General features: G+C 41.1%; 1 protein-coding gene across 1 annotated transcript in view; it reads right to left on the bottom strand.

The window, feature by feature from the left end:
* hmgcra (3-hydroxy-3-methylglutaryl-CoA reductase a) overlaps positions 1 to 21,217 on the bottom strand; it is a 55,330-nt gene that overhangs the window by 28,268 nt on the left and 5,845 nt on the right. Inside the window, exons 3-8 of the mRNA XM_063049264.1 lie at positions 7,778 to 7,889; positions 7,566 to 7,653; positions 7,076 to 7,160; positions 6,459 to 6,564; positions 6,036 to 6,142; positions 5,713 to 5,832 (exon numbers count right to left, since the gene is read on the bottom strand). Coding sequence (XP_062905334.1) covers positions 5,713 to 5,832; positions 6,036 to 6,142; positions 6,459 to 6,564; positions 7,076 to 7,160; positions 7,566 to 7,653; positions 7,778 to 7,889 — 618 coding nt within the window. The remainder of the gene's footprint in view (positions 1 to 5,712; positions 5,833 to 6,035; positions 6,143 to 6,458; positions 6,565 to 7,075; positions 7,161 to 7,565; positions 7,654 to 7,777; positions 7,890 to 21,217) is intronic.

Raw genomic sequence — 21,217 nt, 5'->3', positions numbered from 1 at the left:
GCAAGGAGTATTCTGAACAAAGTGGATGAGCTTAGAGCGTGGATCAGTACTTGGGAGCTATGATGTGGTGGCCATTACAGAGACTTGAATGGCTCAGGGACAGGAATGGTTACTTCAAGTGCTGGGTTTTAGATGGTTCAGAAAGGACAGGGAGGGAGGTAAAAGAGGTGGGGGCACGGCACTGTTGATCAGAGGTAGTATCACGTTTTCAGAAAAGGCGGACGTTATGGAGGGACTGTCTACGGAGTCTCTGTGGGTGGGCGTTAGGAATAGGAAGGGGTCAATAACTCTACTGGGTGCTTTTATAGGCCGCTCAATAGTAACAGGGATAGAGGAGCAGATAGGGAAATAGATCCTGGAAGGGTGTAATAATAAGAGTTGTTGTGATGAGAGATTTTAATTTCCCAAATATCGATTGCCATCTCCCTAGAGTGAGGGGTTTATATGAGCTGGAGTTTGTTAGGTGTGTTCAGGAAGGTTTCTTGACACAGTATGTAGATAAGCCTACAAGAGAAGAGACTGTACTTGATTTGGTATTGGGAAATGAACCTGGGAAAAGCACAGAAGAAATGTGGCAAATGTTCAGGGGATATTTGTGTGGAGTTCTGAATAGGTACGTTCCAATGAGACAGGGAAGTTATGGTAGGGTGCAGGAACCGTGGTGTACAAAGGCTGTAATAAATCTAGCCAAGAAGAAAAGCTTACAAAAGGTTCAGAGAGCTAGGTAATGTTAGAGATCTAGAAGATTATATGGCTATCAGGAAGGAGCTTAAGGAGGAAATTAGGAGAGCCAGAAGGGATCATGAGAAGGCCTTGGCGGCAGAATTAAGGAAAACCCCAAGGCATTCTACAAGTATGTGAAGAGCAAGAGGATAAGACGTGAATACTTTACTTCAATATTCACTATGGAAAAGGATCTTAGTGATTGTAGTAATAACTTGCAGCCAACTGAAAAGCTTGAGCATGTAGATATTAAGAGAGAGAATGTGCTGGAGCTTTTGGAAAGCAACAAGTTGGATAAGTCACTAGGATTGGACGAGATATACCCCAGGCTACTGTGGGAGGCGAAGGAGGAGATTGCTGAGCCTCTGGCGATGATCTTCGCATCATCAATGGGGGCGGGAGAGGTTCCGGAGGATTGCGGATGTTGTTCTCTTATTCAAGAAAGAGAGTAGAGATAGCCCAGGAAATTATAGACCAGTGAGTCTTACTTCAGTGGTTGGTAAGTTGATGGAGAAGATCCTGAGAGGCAGCAATTATGAATATTTGGAGAGTTATAATATGATTAGGAATAGTCAGCATGGCTTTGTCAAGGGCAGGTTGTGCCTTACGAGCCTGATTGAATTTTTTGAGGATGTGACTAAACACATTGATGAAGGAAGAGCAGTAGATGTAGTGTATATGGATTTCAGCAAGGCATTTGATAAGGTACCCCATGCAAGGCTTATTGAGAAAGTAAGGAGGCATAGGATCCAAGGGGACATTGCTTTGTGGATCCAGAACTGGCTTACCCACAGAAGGCAAAGAGTGGTTGTAGACCGGTCATATTCTGTATGGAGGTCGGTGAGTAGTGGTGCGCCTCAGGGATCTGTTCTGGGACCCCTACTTTTCGTGATTTTTATAAATGGCCTGGATGAGGAAGTAGAGCGATGGGTTAGTAAGTTTGCTGATGACAAAAAGGTTGGAGGTGTTGTTGAAAGTGTGGAGGGCTGTCAGAGGTTACAGCGGGATATCGATATGATGCAAAACTGGGCTGAGAAGTGGCAGATGGAGTTCAACCCAGATAAGTGTGAGATGGTTCATTTTGGTAGGTCAAATATGATGGCAGAATATAATATTAATGGCAATGTGGAGGATCAGAGGGATCTTGGGGTCCGAGTCCAAAGTACGCTCAAAGCACCTGCGCAGGTTGACTCTGTGACTCTGTGGTTAAGAGGGCACACGATGTATTGGCCTTCATCAATCGTGGAATTGAATTTACGAGCCAAGAGGTAATGTTGCACCTATGTAGGATCCTGGTCAGACCCCACTTGGAGTACTGTGCTCAGTTCTGGTCGCCTCACTACAGGAAGGATGTGGAAACCATAGAAAGGGGGCAGAGGAGATTTACAAGGATGTTGCCTGGATTGGGGAGCATGCCTTATGAACACAGGCTAAGTGACCTTGGCCTTTTCTGCTTAGAGCGATGGAGGATGAGAGGTGACCTGATAGAGGTGTATAAGATGATGAGAGGCATTGATCGTGTGGATAGTCAGAGGCTTTTTTCCCCAGGACTGAATTGGTTGTCACAAGAGGACATAGATTTAAAGTGCTGGGGAGCAGGTACAGAGGAAATGTCAGGGTAACTTTTTTTTAAATATATAAATGCAGAGAGTGGCGAGTGCATGGAATGGGCGGCCTGCAACAGTGGTGGAGGTGGATACGATAGGATCTTTCAAGAGACTTTTGGATAGGTACATGGTGCTTGGAAAAATAGAGGACTATGGGTAAGCCTAGTAATTTCTAAGGTAGGGACATGTTTGCAACAACTTTGTGGGCTGAAGGGCCTGTATAAGTGCTGTAGGTTTTCTATGTTTCAATCATAATTTTTCAATAATTGGCTGGAAGTTTAAACTTCATATTTAACTGTGCTTTTAGTCAACCTATTCAAGTACAATTACACCACTGGCAATGTACACAAAGTACCTTATAAATTCTGTTCAGAAAAGAAAAAAAAGCACACAAGTCCAATCCAGCTATTTACCAGTGAAGGTCATGGAAGGTATTGTTAACATTGCCACCAAGGGACAAAACCCTACCCAAAACTCTGCTCACAGATATCCTGTTTGGGTTTTATCAAACCCTTAGCCACACATCGTCTCATACGTTTGATCCTAAAATGGATTAGTGAAACAAATACCAAAAGATATTAAAAGAGATGCCAGGAGCAGTCATGGCATCATTTGTCTGAATGTGGCATCAAGGGCCATGGTAAAGGCTGGTCATAAGGGGATAAGCTCTCTGATGACCAGACTAATTCTTCGTACAACACTACATAGCCCAACTATCATGGCAGAGTTGAATGCCACTGGAGGTCAATAATATCATCTCAGTAATTCCTCAGAGCAAAGCCCTAGGCCTAGCTACAGTGGCATGCAAAAGTTTGGGCACCCCTTGTCAAAATTTGTTACTGTGAATAGTTAGTGAGTAGAAGATGAACTGATCTCCAAAAGTCATAAAGTTAAAGACGAAACATTCTTTTCAACATTTTAAGATCAGTGTATTATTTTTGTTTTGTACAATTTTAGAGTGGAAAAAAAGGAAAGGAGCACCATGCAAAAGTTTGGGCACCCCAAGAGATTTGAGCTCTCAGATAACTTCTACAAAGGTCTCAGATGTTATTTAGCTTGTTAGGGCTATGACTTGTTCACAGTCATCATTAGGAAAGGCCAGTTGATGCAAATTTCAAAGCTTTATAAATACCCTGACTCCTCAAACCTTGTCTCAACAATCAGCAACCATGGGCTCCTCTAAGCAGCTTTCTAGCACTCTGAAAACTAAAATAAATGATGCCCACAAAGCAGGAGAAGGCTATAAGAAGATAGCAAAGCATTTTCAGGCAGCCCTTTCCTCAGTTCGTAATGTAATTAAGAAATGGCAATTAACAGGAGCGCTGGAGGTCAAATTGAGGTCTGGAAGACCAAAAAAACTTTCCGAGAGAACTGCTCGTAGGATTGCTAGAAAGGCAAATCAAAACACCTGTTTGACTGCAAAAGACCTTCAGAAAGATTTAGCAGACTCTGGAGTGGTGGTGCACTGTTCTACTGTGCAGCAACACCTGCATAAATATGACCTTCATGGAAGAGTCATCGGAAGAAAACCTTTCCTGCATCCTCACCAGAAAATTTAGTGTCAGAAGTTTGCAAAGGAACATCTAAACAAGCCTGATGCATTTTGGAAACAAGTCCTGTGGACTGATAAAGTTAAAATAGAACTTTTTGGCCACAATAAGCAAAGGTATGTTTGGAGACAAAAAAGGGTGCAGGATTTCATGAAAAGAACGCCTCTCCAATTGTTAAGCACGGGGATGGATCGATCATGCTTTGGGCTTGTGTTGCAGCCAGTGGCACGGGGAACATTTCACTGGTAGAGGGAAGAATGAGTTCAATTAAATACCAGCAAATTCTGGAAGCAAACATTACATTGTCTGTAAAAAAAAAGCTGAAGATGAAAAGAGGATGGCTTCTACAACACAGGATAATGATCCTAAACACACCTCAAAATCCACAATGGACTACCTCAGGAGGCACAAGCTGGAGGTTTTGCCATGGCCCTCACAGTCCCCCGACCTAAACAGCATCGAAAATCTGTGGATGGACCTCAAAAGTGCATGCAAGACAGCCCAAGAATCTCACAGAACTAGAAACCTTTTGCAAGGAAGAATGGGTGAAAATCCCCCAAACAAGAATTTAAAGACTCTTGTCTTTCTACAGAAAGCATTTACAAGCTGTGATACTTGCAAAGGGGGTGTTACTAAGTACTGCCATGCAGGGTGCCTAAACTTTTGCTTCGGGTCCTTTTTTTTGTTATTTTGAAACTGTAAAAGATGGAAATAAAAAAGTAATCTTGCTTAACATATTAAAGAAATGTGTCATCTTTAACTTTATGCCTTTTCGAAATCAGGTCAGCTTTTACTTGCTTAGCTATTCACAGTAACAGAAATTTTGACCGGGGTGCCCAAACTTTTGCATGCCACTATACCTTGAGCTGCTTAAATAACTTTCATTCTGTTGCCAGTTCAGAAACAGGACATTTTACAAATGTTCAAATTGATTAAGAAAGCATGATGCAGCAAAACTTAGATAATACATAAAGCATGGGTTAATCTGTGGCACAAATGCTATTTATCATTCAAGTGCCTGACAATAACATTTCCTCCAAGTCTAGCACCAAAACTACAAATTCCACTCAACTGCTTCCCCACTACAAAAATCTACAACATCTAGGCAGTCGTCCATTGACTAGAAATTCAAATGTAAATCGACAGGAACACTGACAAGAGAAGGTTAAAGCCTGGCTGATTCAAACTCCTTTCAGTCTAAATACTTCCACCATTTACAAGGAATCATTTTCTCTTTCCTGGAAAAGTTCAGCTCCAACAAATTTTTAAGAAATTCCATACCTTGCAGGAAAAGCAACCCAATTAATCTGCATCCCATCCACCAAAAATAAACCACAGCTGTTGTTTGTACAGCATCTACAAAGTGCATTGCAGATCCCTGGCCCACTTTAGCATTACCACTCAAGCCTAGAATACTGTACATATCAGATGGATGAAAATATCATTTTGTGCAACTTCCCCTCCTAATTGCACATGTTCCTTATTTGGAAATGCAATATTGTTACATCATTACAACCATGTACAAGCTGAAACTCCTTACTCAGCAAACACTACAAAAATACCTTCACCAGAAGCAGATACAAGACAGGGTGGGAGCACTTAAAAGGCATTTAGATACTGGTTATAAGTCATAAATCAAACTATTTTTAAAAAATCAATAATGTCATGGCAGAACACCAGAAAATATCCATGACTAGGTTGTTCATTCTTAGGAAACCATTGTGCAATAATATTTTCAGAAGGTTGACACTGTTTCAACACAAACTTTGGCAAGTTGAATTTATCAGCTAGCCAATTACCATATTTTAACCAGTAAGTAACTAAGTACTGACCATGATGACTTTCACTCTCTGTGTTACAGGATTTGGTTTGTTATCCTCCTCCTCTTCCAAAACTCGAGCAAACTGTCCAAGCTGCCATATTGGACGACCTTCACGACTTTCTCGGGAAAGCTAGGAGAAATTTGACTTTTAATCATCTTGGTTCTTCGATTTTCAAGAAGCAGAGATCATTTATCATGATAGCATAAACAGTTCACATCTCACAAGCAAGCTGCCTTTATACATTTGTCTGAAATAATGCAACTCCAGAAGGAGCTCATTACCAATCATTAAAATCCTGCCAGCACAATTGGAAGATCTTATGTCATTCTTACCTCTAATACCAGGGAGACGCAAGCTGGGAAAAACGTCATGAAGACAAGGTAGTTTGCCAGTACTGACATACAGCCAAAGCAGCACATGATTTCTAGCTGACGTACACCTAAAGGAACAGGTTAAAATGTTTCCTGTTAATATCCCATAACTTTTAATACCAAAACCTTAAAAACTTGGTGTTGAAATGGTATGTGGGTGGTTTTGTCTTCAACCCTCAATTTCCCCTTAGGAATATTTCAGAGATGCCAAGTTGATTACACATTCATAAATTTGCAGTTTCACACCTACACTTGGCCACAGAATAGAACTTGGTGAGGTTTAATATATTTTAGCACATCCCTCTAATCTTCAAATTTTCAGCAACTTCCAATCTAATTAATATGGAAAGACACAAGGACAAGAAAACGAAGTTGGTAACTTACCAGACATAGTACCAACACCTATTACAAGACATTCCACAAGAGCATCAAGAGTGAAGGTAGGACCAAGAATCGCCATTCCACGTGCAATGTTTTCCCTGACTTCATCCTGTAGATCGAAATACATTCAGGAATGTTTATTCCCACAGAAACCCAGATTCTCAAACACTCCAAATCTTCAAGTTTTGCATTTTGCACAACTTCAAAGTATTCTTGCATCAGAATTTTATCAAAGTAAACAGACTACATAATTATTTTGCCTATTAGTGCTAAGTATGGAATACACATCAAATTTCACACTGCATTATATAAAAGTTGCTAAAATGACTAGAATTGTGATGCAAATGATCAAGAATGGCAAGTTTGCTTAAATCATTTCGCACTATTAATTAGAAATAAAGCAGCATTTCTTCTGGTTTACACATGAAATGAGAAAAAGTAAACTACAATATCAATTTTATCCTTAGCACACCTACTTAAATACCAAAATGTGAAGGAATAAAATCACATCATTACTAAAGGAATTGTATTGTTGTAGGCAATGCTCAGACTGCATATATCAAATAATTTTCATCCATCTTTTGTGAAAGATTTGCCAAGTATATATATCAGCACTTTACCTGGCAGCTGGAGCTCAGTGCAAACTTGGCCAAAGCACTGGCTTTTGATAGATCAATCAATAGCAAGAAGAAAGGCAAGGCTTCACTGAAAAAGGAATTTAGGAGTTAGCCTCGGTAGAAATGTACTGTGAGCTTCAAAGATAAAATTCATAAATACTTTGAACTTGTAGCTTTCTCATTCAGATCGGGAGAATGCTACCAAAAAGCTGATCTGGAGCCATTTAAGTACAAGAAGGAAAAGTGGTACAGGCACCATTTTACGAATGTCTACTATCTTCTTTACCAAAGGAACCCAAACGTTCCTCAGGCTTGCTTTCAAATAATTAACAATGCAATAATAAGACTTAACTAAACCATACCTTGTCAACCACGGACTAGCTAAATACATTTACTACATGCATCCAAAACAAAAATAGTTATGAAGGAAGTCTGAATACATATCTAAAATATTCAAGAAAAGCAAAATATATTTATTAACAAATGTACTCACTTGAGACCAGTCAATTCTTTATCCAAAAAGTGAATTACAACTGTGCTGAAAACAAAGCTGGAGAAGATGGTGAAGAGACCAGCAATCCCTAAAGAAAGATCAACTTATAAATGCAGTTGCACTGAATAATGATAAAATAGATGCCGCATATGTCACATACAAGTATTAGTTTCGATTCAATGGAAATGTTAAATATTGTACTTGGACCTTACCTAGCATATATTTAGAACCAAGTTGGCGCAGATTCTGGAACTGGAAGTATATGTACAAGATTGCGAAACAGCGAGTAATAGTCAGGATTATGATATCACTGCTCAATATCTCCTGAGAAAACAAGAACAATACTTTTGATCAGAAAATATTTTTTGGCCCTAAACAGTTGTGAATACAAAAAAATTGGAAAACAAAACCTTAGAAGTTCAAGCATTTGTGGAGAGGATTTTCTCTTGCTAGCATTTTATTTGGTATTCCTTTATTAACATAGAATCGTACAGCACAGTACAGGCCCTTCGGCCCACATGTTGTGCCGACCCTCAAACCCTACCTCCCATATAACTCCCCACCTTAAATTCCTCCATATATCTGTCTAGTAGGCTCTTAAACTTCACGAGTATATCTGTCTCCACCACTGACTCAGGCAGTGCATTCTACGCACCAACCACTCTCTGAGTAAAAAACCTTCCTCTAATATCCCCCTTGAACTTACCACCCCTTACCTTAAAGCCATGTCCTCTTGTATTGAGCAATGGTGCCCTGGGGAAGAGGCGCTGGCTATCCACTCTATTTATTCCTCTTAATATCTTGTACACCTCTATCATGTCTCCTCTTATCCTCCTTCTCTCCAAAGAGTAAAGCCCTAGCTCCCTTAATCTCTGATCATAATGCATACTTTCTAATCCAGGCAGCATCCTGGTAAATCTCCTCTGTACCCTTTCCAATGCTTACACATCCTTCCTATAGTGAGGTGACCAGAAATGGACATAGTACTCCAAGTGTGGCCTAACCAGAGTTTTATACAGCTGCATCATTACATCGCGACTCTTAAATTCTATCCCTCGACTTATGAAAGCTAACACCCCATAAGCTTTCTTAACTACCCTATCTACCTGTGAGGCAACTTTCAGGGATCTGTCGACTAGTACCCCAAGATCCCTCTGCTCCTCCTGCCATTTACTTTGTACTCTGCCTTGGAGTTTGTCCTTCCAAAGTGTACCACCTCACACTTCTCCGGGTTGAACTCCATCTGCCACTTCTGCATCCTATCAATGTCTCTCTGCAATCTTTCACAATCCTCTACACTATCTACACCACCACCAACCTTTGTGTTGTCTGCAGACTTGCCAACCCACCCTTCTACCCCAACATCCAGGTCATTAATAAAAATCACAAAAAGTAGAGGTCCCACAACAGATCCTTGTGGGACACCACTAGTCACAATCCTCCAATCTGAATGTACTCCCTCCACCACGACCCTCTGCCTTCTGCAGGCAAGCCAATTCTGAATCCACCTGGCCAAACTTCCCTGGATCCCATGCCTTCTGACTTTCTGAATAAGCCTAACGTGTGGAACCTTGTCGAATGCCTTACTAAAATCCGTATAGATCACATCCACTGCACTACCCTCATCTAAGAAGAAGAATATCTTTATTGTCATTGTTGTGGAGCAATGAAACACAGTTTAGCAGCTCAGCGTTTTGCAGCATGACAAAGAATATATACATAAAATAAACTCTAAAACCTCAGGAGTGCAGTCCAAAATTAATAATATATGGATGCGGGGGGAAGGACTATTGCACACCTGTCATTCCTGGAAGTGCGATGCATTTAGCTGCCGCCGTCTTAGGAGGGGGGGCAGGAGTAGGGAAGCTAGTGTTATACATTTCACTGCTTGTGGGTAGAAGCTGCTAAGGAGTCTCTTTGTTTTCGACCTTAATGCTCTGTATCTCTTCCCAGAAGGTAGAGGGGAAAACAGGTGATGTCCAGGATGAGTGGGATCCTTTGAAATACAAGTAGCCTTCTTTTGAAGTCTGCCAGTATAAAAGTCTCTGAGGGAGGGTAATATTGTGCCAGTAACCCGCTCTGCTACCCTCACCACCCGCCACAAGTCCTTCCTTTTTTGTTCTGTGCAGCTGGCAAACCACACTGCACAGTAATATGTCAGGAGGCTCTCTATAGTTGTCTGATAGAAGTTGATCAGCAGGTGATGAGGGAGGAGAGCATGCTTTAGCTTCCTTAGGAAGTAGAGCCTCTGCTGGGCCTTCCCCACCTGACAAGAGATATGGGCAGTGCAGGTGAGGTTAGCCGAGATGTGGATGCCGAGGAACTTGAAACTCTCTACTCTCTCCACCTCTTTCCCGTATATGTGCAGAGCAGAGTGCTCGACGCACTTTGATTTCCTTAAGTCTACTATCAGCTCCTTGGTTTTTGTGATGTTCAAGTCCAGGTTATTATGACAACACCATACTGTCAAATGCTGTACCTCCTCCCTCTAGGCTGTCTCATCACAGTCTGATATGACACCTATTAGGGTGGTATCGTCAGCAAATTTGACAATGGTGTTGGTGGAGTGAATGGTAGAGCAGTCATGGGTGAAAAGAGATTAGAGGATGGGGCTGAGAACACACCCCGGTGGTGTACCAGTGTTCAGGATGAGAATAGATGATGTGTGTTCTCCCATCCTGACACTTTGGGGTCTGTTACTCAGAAAATCCAGTATCCATGAGCACAGTGAACTGCCAAGGCCCAGGTTGCTCAATTTCTGCACCAGTTTGTAGGGGATGACTGTATTAAAAGCTGAGCTGTAGTCCACAAACAGCATTCTTACATAGGTGTTATCCTGATCCAGGTTTGTAAGGGCTGTGTGGAGAGCTGTGATGACTGTATCCTCTGTCGATCTGTTTGCACGATACGCAAACTGGTATTTATCAAGGTCAGCAGGTATGGCAGACTTAATATAAGACAGTATGAGTCTCTCAAAACATTTCTTTTTTTTTTAAATTTTATTTTTATTTGGATAAGGAATTCACAAATATCATGTACTTTTTTCACACATATAACCTTTTCCATTTTTTGTATGTATAAAACTATAATTATTTATACATTCTTAAGTACACATTGAGATGATATAAAAGGAAATTAGACACTTAAATAGATAATTACGTACTGTGGTAATTCTAATCTATTAGGCTAAGTAATGGTATTAGTTGTTAAGAAAAATAGTAATAATAGTTTCCATATAACTCTTCTGGACCATTTCCACTGGTCCAAAATGTTGTATGTAAGCCTATGTAACAACCATTGTAAGTGTTTATATCCTAATTTGTTCATGCTTGCTCCTGCCCGCAGACATAATTATCCAATCCCTATGTACTTATTTAATTATTTTCATTTTTTTATCCCTTTCCCAAATCTTTCCCTTTACTTGTGTTAATTCTCTATTTTCCAAAAGAAAACAAAAAAAAAGACATTTAGACTAGGGGTGCTTACGTTAGCAATATTACTGTGTTGATGAGAAGAGCAGTATAAATCATTAGGAGAGTCATCTAAAGTCTCCTCGCATTGGGGTTATATATTCAATCCATTTATTCCAGATTTGATAAAATTTTTCTTTTTGAATTCTCAGGGAGTAAGTCAACTTTTCCATTTTAAATATTTCCAAAATAATTTCGTGCCAATCTTCTAATGTAGGTGGTATTGGATTTAGCCACTTTCTAGTGATTGATTTCTTACTTGCCGCTAAGAGGGCCTGCAGCAACTTTATATCTTCCTAATCTTGTTCAAGAAACAATACATGCCCCAAATAGAGCATCTCAAAGTTCAGAGGTATCTGGGACCTAAGTACCTTAACTAATGTTCTATGAATACCTTCCCAATATAGACTTAATTTAGGGCAATTCCAGAAGATATGAAAATGATTTGCCTCCTTGGAGCCGCACCTTCTCCAACACGTCACGTTTGTATCTTTATATTTTTCCTGATATGGGGTCTTGAAGTATCTTATTATGTTTTTTCCAACAATGTTCTCTCCAAGTCAAAGAATTAGTCGAGGACCATTGAAAGCTGCAGATTTTCCCCCAAGCCTCCTCTGAAAGTACCAACCCCGCTTCTTTCTCCCTCTTCTCTTTAATATACAGTGTATTTACATTTTTAGCATGGGAGAATGCATTATATAAAATCGAGAAACTGATTTACTAGGTATTGAACTGCAAGCCGAATTCAGATTCTTGAAAAATTCTAATTCTACTGTTGATAGGTCTATATATCTACAACTCTGGTTAACATAGTTTCGTACTTGAAGGTACCTAAAAAAGTCATTGTGTTCTAGGCCATGTTTGTCCTGCAGGATTTGGAAACTTTGTAATACTCTTTTATCTATAAATGAGAGGTAGGTTGTAAGACCTTTCTTTATCCATAGCTCAAATCTTTTATCTCCTCTGTTGGGAAGGAATTTGGTATCATATGCACACCATCTAAAGAGTTTTAACATGTTATTAATTCCACATGAATTAACCACCTTCTGCCATACTTTTAATGTAAGATTTATCCAACTGTTTTTAAATTTTTCCAACTGGGCCATCAATCCTTTATCAGCTATTCAGGCCTGTAGAGGAAAACTGTCAACTAATCCAAATTCTATTTCCTTCCATCTATTTCCTATTACACCAATATAACAGAGGGGTTATCTGTGAGGCATAAAAATAATTTCTCAGGCAAGGAAGAACCATACCTCCTCCTTCCTTCCCTAACTGTAAGGTGTTATATCGAATTCTAGGTTTCTTTCCTTGCCAAATGAAGCGGGAAATCCATTTGTCCCATTCCCTGAATTGATTATCATCCACCTCCACCGGTAAAGTATGGAAAAGATACAATAACCAAGGAAGAATATTCATTTTTATAGTATTTATCCTTGAATTTAAACTTAAAAAGGGGATAAGATTCCATCTATGTATATCTGCTTTTATCTCTGAGATTAATGGCCTATAATTTACCTGTGACAGTGTTGAAAGATCCTTCGTCAGGGTTATTCCTAAATATTTTAATGATTTAGCTTCCCACTTAAGATCGTATGTATCTTGCAATTTTTTTGGATGGTGTATAATTTAGGGACATAACCTGCGTTTTCTTTACATTTATTTTATAACCTGTTATTTTCCCAAAGTCATCCAACAGTGTAAACAATCCTATACATGATTTTTCTGGTTCACTCAGATAGACCAAAACATCATCTGCGAATAACGCCACTTTCTGTTCAATCCCTGCCACCTTGATACCTTTTACGATTTCGCTCTGTCTTATTAGTTGGGCAAGTGGTTCAATATATAGCGCAAAAAGGAGAGGAGAAATTGGGCATCCCTGTCTAGTGCCTCTCTCTAAGATGAAGAAGTCAGAGAGGTCCCCATTTATCTTAATTCGGGCTGTAGGGCTGTCATATAGAGTCTGAATTACTTTAATAAACTTTTCTTGAAAGCCGAATCTTCCTAACACTCTGTATAGGAATGCCCAACTAACCGAATCAAAAGCTTTCTCAGCGTCCAATCCTACTACCATTGTCTCTGTCTTGTTCTTATTAACCTGTTCTAATATGTGCAGAGTTCTCCTTATGTTGTCCTGTGTTTGTCTTTGTTGAATAAATCCAGTCTGGTCTAAGTGGATTAGGCCAGGTAAAAGCTTTTCCAATCTGCGTGCTAATACAGATGTAAATAGTTTGTAATCTAAATTAAGAACACTAATTGGCCGATAATTGCCACATTCTAGTTTATCTTTACCCTCTTTAGGAATAACTGAAATAATCGCTTCTCTCCAGGAAGGTGGAGTTTCTCCTCTCTGCAAGATCCAATTAAAGGTGTTAAATAGTAATGGGGCTAACTGTGTCTTCAGGGACTTGTACCACTCTGAGGTAAACCCATCAGAACGCGGGGACTTTCCAGCCTTTAACCTAGAGATGGCCACGTTCAGTTCTTTGACAGTTACTGGTTCTAATAAACTTTCATTTTGTAAATCTGTAAGCTTAGGTAGATCTAAAAAATTCAATACACTGTCTATATAGGGCTCATTGGGGGCCCGGGGTTGGGAGTACAGCTCTCAATAATATGTTTCAAAACTCTCTTGAATTTTCCCTATTGTACTCTCCACAAGCTTTGTCTTTGGATTCTTTATTTTATGAATTGTATTGTCTGCTTGTTGTTTTCGTAATTTATATGCTAATAATCTAGCTGATCTACCTCCTACTTCATAACTCTTTTGTCTCAGGTAAAGAAAATTTCTTTGAGTTTCCAACGTATAAATATCGTCAATTTCACTTTGCAATTTCCTAATTTCCTGTTTTCGATTTGAATTACTTTTGTTGCTATCTACAACTTGAAGTTGTTTTAATTCTCCTTGAAGGTCTGCTAATTTTTGTGCATTGATTTTTTTCATGTGAGTGGTAATGGAAATAATTTTCCCTCTCAGTACAGCTTTCAATGTATCCCATAAGATCACTGGTGATGTTTCTCCCGTGTCATTAAGGTCTAGATATTCTTTGCTTTCTCCCCTTAATCTCTCCATTACTTTCGGGTTATTGAGTATATGTGAGTTTAGCCTCCATAGTGTTTTCCTCATTTTCCTTTCCAGGATTAGAGACATAGAGACTGGGCTATGATCCGACAGATCAATTGTTGCAATATTACAGTTTTTTATCCTGAGTCTATCTGTATTAAAGATAAAGAAATAGACTATCCTTGAATAGGCTGAATGAGGGAAAGAGTAATGTGTATAATCTTTACTAGTAGGGTGTAATTCCCTCCAGACATCTATAATTCCCAACTTCTCCATCAATGAATTCATTTTCCGAGTCAGAGGTTTATTCTGAGTAACTATTCTTGAAGAATCTAATACAGGATTTAATCTAATATTAAAATCCCCTCCACAAATTACTACCCCTTGAGAACTGACCATTAGATCAAAAATGTGTCTATAAGATGACCATTCACAATCTGGAGCATAAACATTCAGCAATGTTATTTCTGTACCTTCTATTCTTCCTGTGATTTTTACAAACCGTCCTTCTTTGTCTTTAGTCTCTGAAATATGTTCATAATTAAGAGTGCTTGATATGAAAATAGCTACCCCTCTTTTGTGACTCAGTTTATATGATGAATAAAATACATGCTTAAAGCCCATTCTTTTTAGTTTTCCATGTTCAGATTGGCTCATATGCGGTTCCTGGAGGAAAGCTATTTGTGCCCTCTCATTTTTCAATTCAGACATAATCTTATTTCTTTTAATTGGATTCAAAACCCCATTAACATTATAGGAAATTATTTTTACCAATTCAATTTGCATTTTTCTCTAGTAGAAAAAAAAACTCTCCTTTTCTAACCAAACAGTAAGTAATCTCTTCTCAACAGTAAACCAAGACATATAACCACACCCTAGACATTTTTGAACATGTAACATTTGAAAATTTTTCCCGACTTCCCACAGTGAGGCCTGAGCACCGAACCGCCTCAGTTCAGAGGGATAACCTCTATCTTCACCCTGTGTTAGAGGGCCCTCAGCAGTTTGAATAATCATAGAGAATTTTCTCCTATTTATGTCTCGACCATATTGCTATCATTCAAGTTATTCCGCCTAGTTTATTTTCAGTTACCAGTTTTCATTTTACCTTTAAGTCCGATTTACTCTTTTCAGTCATTTCTCTTAATTAATCTGTATTCTCTGTACATTCGTGTCTGAATATTTGCAGCTTTTCCTTGTAGTTTGACACTCTGGTTCGAGTGGAGCGTCCTCGCCCCACTAACTGCCACGACTTCTGCCGAATCCTCTCCAGTAGCGACTCCGGTTGGATGATAACTTTAATAGGTAGTCCCCGGTCCGCCAGGTCCGACGTTGCCTCCTCCACCGTAGTGTAAGTTTTTGTCCCTTCGTCGTAAAAGACTCTCAGCCGAGCTGGATACAGGGTCTGGAATCTGATGTTGTTTTCCTTCAGGACTCTCTGTGTTTCCGTATATTCCTTCCGTCTGGCAAGAATCCCCGGTGCGTAGTCGTGGTCTAAACTGATTTTACAGTTGTTCCACATGAAGCCTTTATTTTGCCATGCCCTTTTAAGCACCTCTTCCTTCCTTCTGTAACTGAGAAATTTGACCAGAATCGATCTGGGTTGGGCACCTGCCGGGGGCTGTGGTGCCAACGCGCGGTGAGCCCTTTCTATCTGTAGGTCTTTTGCGGCCGGTATATCAAGGTTCTCTCTAAGCAGCTTCTCTATGAAGGGAATCATCAATCCGGGTTTACCTTCGGGAACTCCGTAAATCCTCATATTTTCCCTTCTTGAGCGGCCTTCTTGATCTATTAATTTCCACTGGAGCTGGTCTTGCAGCTTCAGCATTTCTGCTATCACTTCCTCGGCGTTTTGTAGCTTCTCTTCAATTCCAACAATCCTCGCTTCGGCTTCATCTATCCGCGAATTAGTTTTTACTATTTCTCCTTTAATATCTTCCAGCTGTTTGCTGTTATCTTGTCGGAACTCGCGAATCTCTCCGAGAATCAAAGACAGAGTCACCGATTCCCCCTCATTATCTCCGTCCTGGCTTGCTGTGGGGGAGCTAGGCCCGTCGCCTTGCTGCGCCTCTTTATGTTTATCAGCCTTCGGAGCGGACTTTCTAATCTTGTTCTTAGACATCATCCTTGCCCCATTTATATAGTTATGCAATATTAAGTATTTGTCTAAATTCGATTTTGGGGCAGTTTACCTTCTTTTTTGTCGAGAGACCTTTTCCTTACGCCGCCATTCCCTTGATGACCCGGAAGTCGAGTCTCTCAAAACATTTCATGATGATAGGAGTTAGAGGAACTGGGCGATAGTCATTAAGGTAGTTCACTGTACTTTTCTTTGGTATGGGTATTATTGTGGCTGACTTAAGGCAGGTGGGGACTACAGACTGTAGTAGCGAGAGGTTGAAGATGGTAGTAAATACTCCCACTAGTTGATCTGCGCATCCTCAAGAATCCTCCCGGTGACTCCATCTGGGCCAGCTGCTTTCCTCGCACTGACTCTGAGCAGGGCGGATCTGACCTGGTGTTGGTGTAATTGTATAGGGTCATCCTTCTCTGTTAGTGCTGACTGGATGCCAACTTCTCCAACTATATGCCTGGTCACCTCCTCAAAGAACTCTATCAGGCTTGTTAGACACGATCTGCCCTTCACAAAGCCATGCTGACTGTCCCTGATCAGACCATGATTCTCTGAATGCCCAGAGATCCTATCTCTAAGAATCTTTTCCAACAGCTTTCCCACCACAGACGTAAGGCTCACTGGTCTATAATTACCCGGACTATCCCTACTACCTTTTTTGAACAAGGGGACAACAGTCCCCTGATGGTGATAGGAATGATAAAGCAACGTGTGCACCTTTCCATGCAACAATGAGAAAGGATGTTGATGGGAATTTGCTGGACAGTGTGATCGCCGGACCATCGCAGCAAGAGGAGCGAGGGGCTTGGGAGAGCACTGAGTGCTGGGAAGCAGCTAAGGAGAATGTGCTTTGAAAGGAGCGTGGAGGGCAACTGAAGGGTTAAACAGTGTTGATTAGTTGATTAGAGGGAGTGAGTACTTGAGATAATTGGCAAGGGACAAATAAAAGATGGGGTAACTGAAGAGGAGCGGCCATGGTGGAATAAAAATTGTGATATAGCAGTAAGAAACAGAAATAGAGCTTACAGGAAATTGAGAAAGTACCCAGTGTTAGATAATGTTATGGAGTATAAAAAGGAAAGAGCAGTTACAAGGAGAGTAATTAAAAATGCAAAGAGGGATTGTTGGAGAAGATTTTGTGGAACCCTGAGCCCTGAGACACCTATAATCCATACAAAAGTGAAAGAAGCATGTTGTTCAAGAGGCTATCGGCTTAAATTTATTTTGGTTTTCTATTAAATCTTTGTTTGGCCACCAAGAGAATCAACATCTGATTGAAGAGTCAATCGTTCAGTTTATACGTGAGATTAAGTTGTACTCGAGAATTTGAGTTCCTTGAAGTTCTGTAATTAATTACACATCCTGCAGAGGGCTGTGATACACCAAGATGCGTCTAAACAGCCGGAAATAGAAGAAGAAGAAGAGGAGCGGCCAGTGGGTGAGTGGCTTAGGGTAGGAGTGCAGCTTTGAGACTTTGGCAAGCAGAGGCTGAGGATGAGCTTGCTCCCAGTGAGGTAAGGCCGGGTAAGTTCATTTAATTAATTTAATTAACTTAAGAGTAGGTAATGGAGGCAGCAGTTAGGGGAGTCGAGTGCTCTGTATGCAGTATGTGGGAAGTCAGGGACAGCACAATTGTCCCTGATGACTACACCTGTAGAAGGGGCATCCAGCTGCAGCTCCTGACAAACCGAGTTAGGGAGCTGGAGCTGGATGAACTTCGGATCATTTGTAAGGCAGAGGCAAAAATAGACAAGAGTTTCAGGGAGATGGTCACCCCTAAAAGTCAGGAGGCAGGTAGCTGGGTGACTGTCAGGAGAGGGAGGGGGAACAAACAGAAAGAGCAGAGCACCCCTGTGGCCGTTCCCATCAACAATAAGTATATCGTTTTGAATACCGTTGGTGGGGATGACTTACCAGAGACAAGTTGTAGTGGTCGCGTCTCTGGCACCGAGACTGGACCCTCAGCTCAGAAAGGAAGGATGGAAAAGAGGAGAGCAGTAGTGATAGGGGATTCGATAGTTAGGGGGACAGATAAGAGGTTCTGTGAGAGAGATCGAGAATCCCGGATGGTCTGTTGCCTCCCTGGTGCCGGGGTCCGTGAAATCTCCGATCGAGTTCTCGGTATTCTCAGGAGGGAAGGTGAGCAGCCAGATATCGTGGTTCATGTAGGGACCAATGACATAGATAGGAAGGAGGAGGTCCTGCAGAGAGTTTAGGGAGTTACATGCAAAGGACTCAGGATTACGACCTGTGCCGCGTGCTAGTGAGGCTAGAAATAGGAAGATAATGCAACTAAATACGTGACCAAGGAGATGGTGCAGGAGGGAGGGCTTCAGGTTTCTGGACAATTGGGCTTTGTTCCAGGGAAGGTGGGACCTGTTCCAATGGGACAGTTTGCACCTGAACTGGAGGGGGACTAATATCCTTGTGGGTAGGTTTGCTAGTGCTGCTCGGGGGGGGGGGGGGGGGAGCGGTGGTTAAACTAGATTTGCAGGGGGAGGGGAACCAGAGTGTTAGAGCAGATCATGAGGTGGTGGAGGATAGAGGTCATGCGAGGTCTGCATGTATAGACAGAAATCAAAGGTTTGTACGTGATAGAAATGTTCTCAGGTGCATCTATTTCAATGCAAGGAGCATTGTAGGTAAGGCAGATGAGTTTAGGGCATGGATTGGCACATGGGATTACGACATTGTTATTAGTGAGACTTGGTTGCAGGAGGGGCATGACTGGCAGCTTAATGTTCCAGGGTTCTGTTGTTTCAGACGTGATAGAGGGGGAGGGATGAAAGGGGGAGGAGTGGCATTACTAGTCAGGGAAAATATCACAGCTGTGTGTAGACAGGACAGCCCAGAGGGCTTGTCTACAGAGGCCATATGGAGCTGAGAAACGGGAAAGGTGTGACCACACTAATAGGGTCGTATTATAGACCGCCTAATAGAGAGAATTGGAGGAGCAAATCTGTAGAGATAGCAGACTGATGTAAGAAACAGTAAGTTGTAATAGTAGGGGATTTTAACTTTTCACATATTGACTGGGACTGGGACTCCCACACTGTGAAAGGGCTAATGGATTGGAGTTTGTCAAATGTGTTCAGGAAAGTTTTCTAAATCAATATATAGAGGTACCTACAAGAGAGGATGCAATACTTTATCTCCTATTAGGGAACCAGGCAGGTCAGTTGTCAGAAGTATGTGTAGGCAAACATTTTGGGTCCAGTGACCATAATGTCATTAGTTTCAAGTTAATTATGGATAAGAATAGGTCTGGTCCTCGAGTTGAGGTTCTAAATTGGAGAAGGGCCAATTTTGTGGAAATGAAAAAGGATCTAGGAAGAGTGGATTAGGACAAGTTGTTTTCTGGCAAGGATGTGTTCAGTAAGTGGAAGGCCTTCAAAGGCAAAATTTTTGAGAGTGCAGAGTTTGTATGTTCCTGCCAGGATTAAAGGCAAAGTTAACAGGCATAGGGAACCTTGGTTTTCAAGTGATATTGGCGATCTGGTTAAGAAAAAGAGAGGTGTATAGCAGGTATAGGCAACAAAGAACAAATGAGGTACTTGAAGAGTATAGAAGATGTAAGAAAACACTAAAGGAGGAAATCAGGAAGGCAAAAAGACATGAAGTTGCTTTGGCAGATAATGTGAAGGTAAACCTGAAGGGTTTTCTACAAGTATATTAAAAGGATAGTAAGGGACATAATTGGTCCCCTAGAAGATCAGAGTGGTCGTCTATGTGTGGAGCCTCACAAGATGGGGGAGATCTTAAACAGTTTTTTTGCATCGGTATTTACTCAGGAAACTGGCATAGCGTATATGGAAGGAAGGGAAACAAGCAGTAGTGTCATGGAACATATAGAGGTTAAAGAGGAGGAGGTGTTTGCTGCTTTACAGTGAATAAAGGTAGGTAAATCTCCTGAGCCTGACATGATATTTCCTTGGACCTTGAGAGAGATTAGTGTAGAAATTGCAGGGGCCCTGGCAGAAATGTTTAAAATGTCCTGAGCCATGGGTGCAGTGCCGGAGGATTGGAGGGTAGCTCATGTTGTTCCGTTGTTTAAAAAAGGCTCCAAAAGTAAACCAGGTAATTACAGGCCGGTGAGCCTGACATCAGTAGTAGGTAGATTATTGGAAGGTGTTCTGAGAGATCGGATATACAAGTATTTGGACAGCCAAGGGCTGATTAAGGATAGTCAGCATAGCTTTGTGCATGGTAGATCATATTTAACGAATCTTATAGAGTTTTTTTGAGAAGGTTACCAAGAAAGTAGCTGTGGATGTTGTCTACATGGACTTTAGTAAGGCCTTTGAAAAGGTCCTACATGGGAGGTTAGTTCAGAAGGTTCAGACACTAGGTATCCATGGAGAGGGTGTAAACTGGATTCGAAATTGGCTGTGTGGGAGAAGACAGAGAGTGGTAGTGGATGATTGCTTCTCAGACTGGAGGCCTGCGGCTAGTGGTGTGCCTCAGGGATCAGTGATGGGACCATTGTTGTTTGTTGTCTATATCAATGATCTAGATGATAATGTGGTAAATTAGATCAGCAAGTTTGCTGATGGCACTAAGATTGGAGGCATTGTGGACAGCGAGGAAGGTTTTCAAAGCTTGCAGAGGGATCTGGACCAACTGGAAAAATGGGTGAGAAAATGGCAGATGGAACTTAATGCAGACAAGTGTGAGGTGTTGCATTTTGGAAGGACAAATCAAGGTAGGACTTACACAGTAGATGGTAGGAGACTGAGGAGTGCGGAGGAACAAAGGAATCTGGGAGTTCAGATACATAATTCCCTGAAAGTAGGCATCACAGGTAGACAGGGTTGTAAGGAACGCTTTTGGCATCCTGGCATTCATAAATCAAAGTATTGAGTATAGGAGTTGGGATGTTATGGTGAGGTTGTATAAGACATTGGTGAGGCCAGATTTGGAGTAGTGTGTGCAGTTCTGGTCACCTAACTATAGGAAGGATAACAGTAAGATTGAAAGAATG

This window comes from Mobula hypostoma, chromosome 5, assembly GCF_963921235.1.
Source record: "Mobula hypostoma chromosome 5, sMobHyp1.1, whole genome shotgun sequence".
Taxonomy (NCBI): Eukaryota; Metazoa; Chordata; class Chondrichthyes; order Myliobatiformes; family Myliobatidae; genus Mobula; species Mobula hypostoma.
This window is presented reverse-complemented; position numbering and strand designations above follow the sequence as displayed.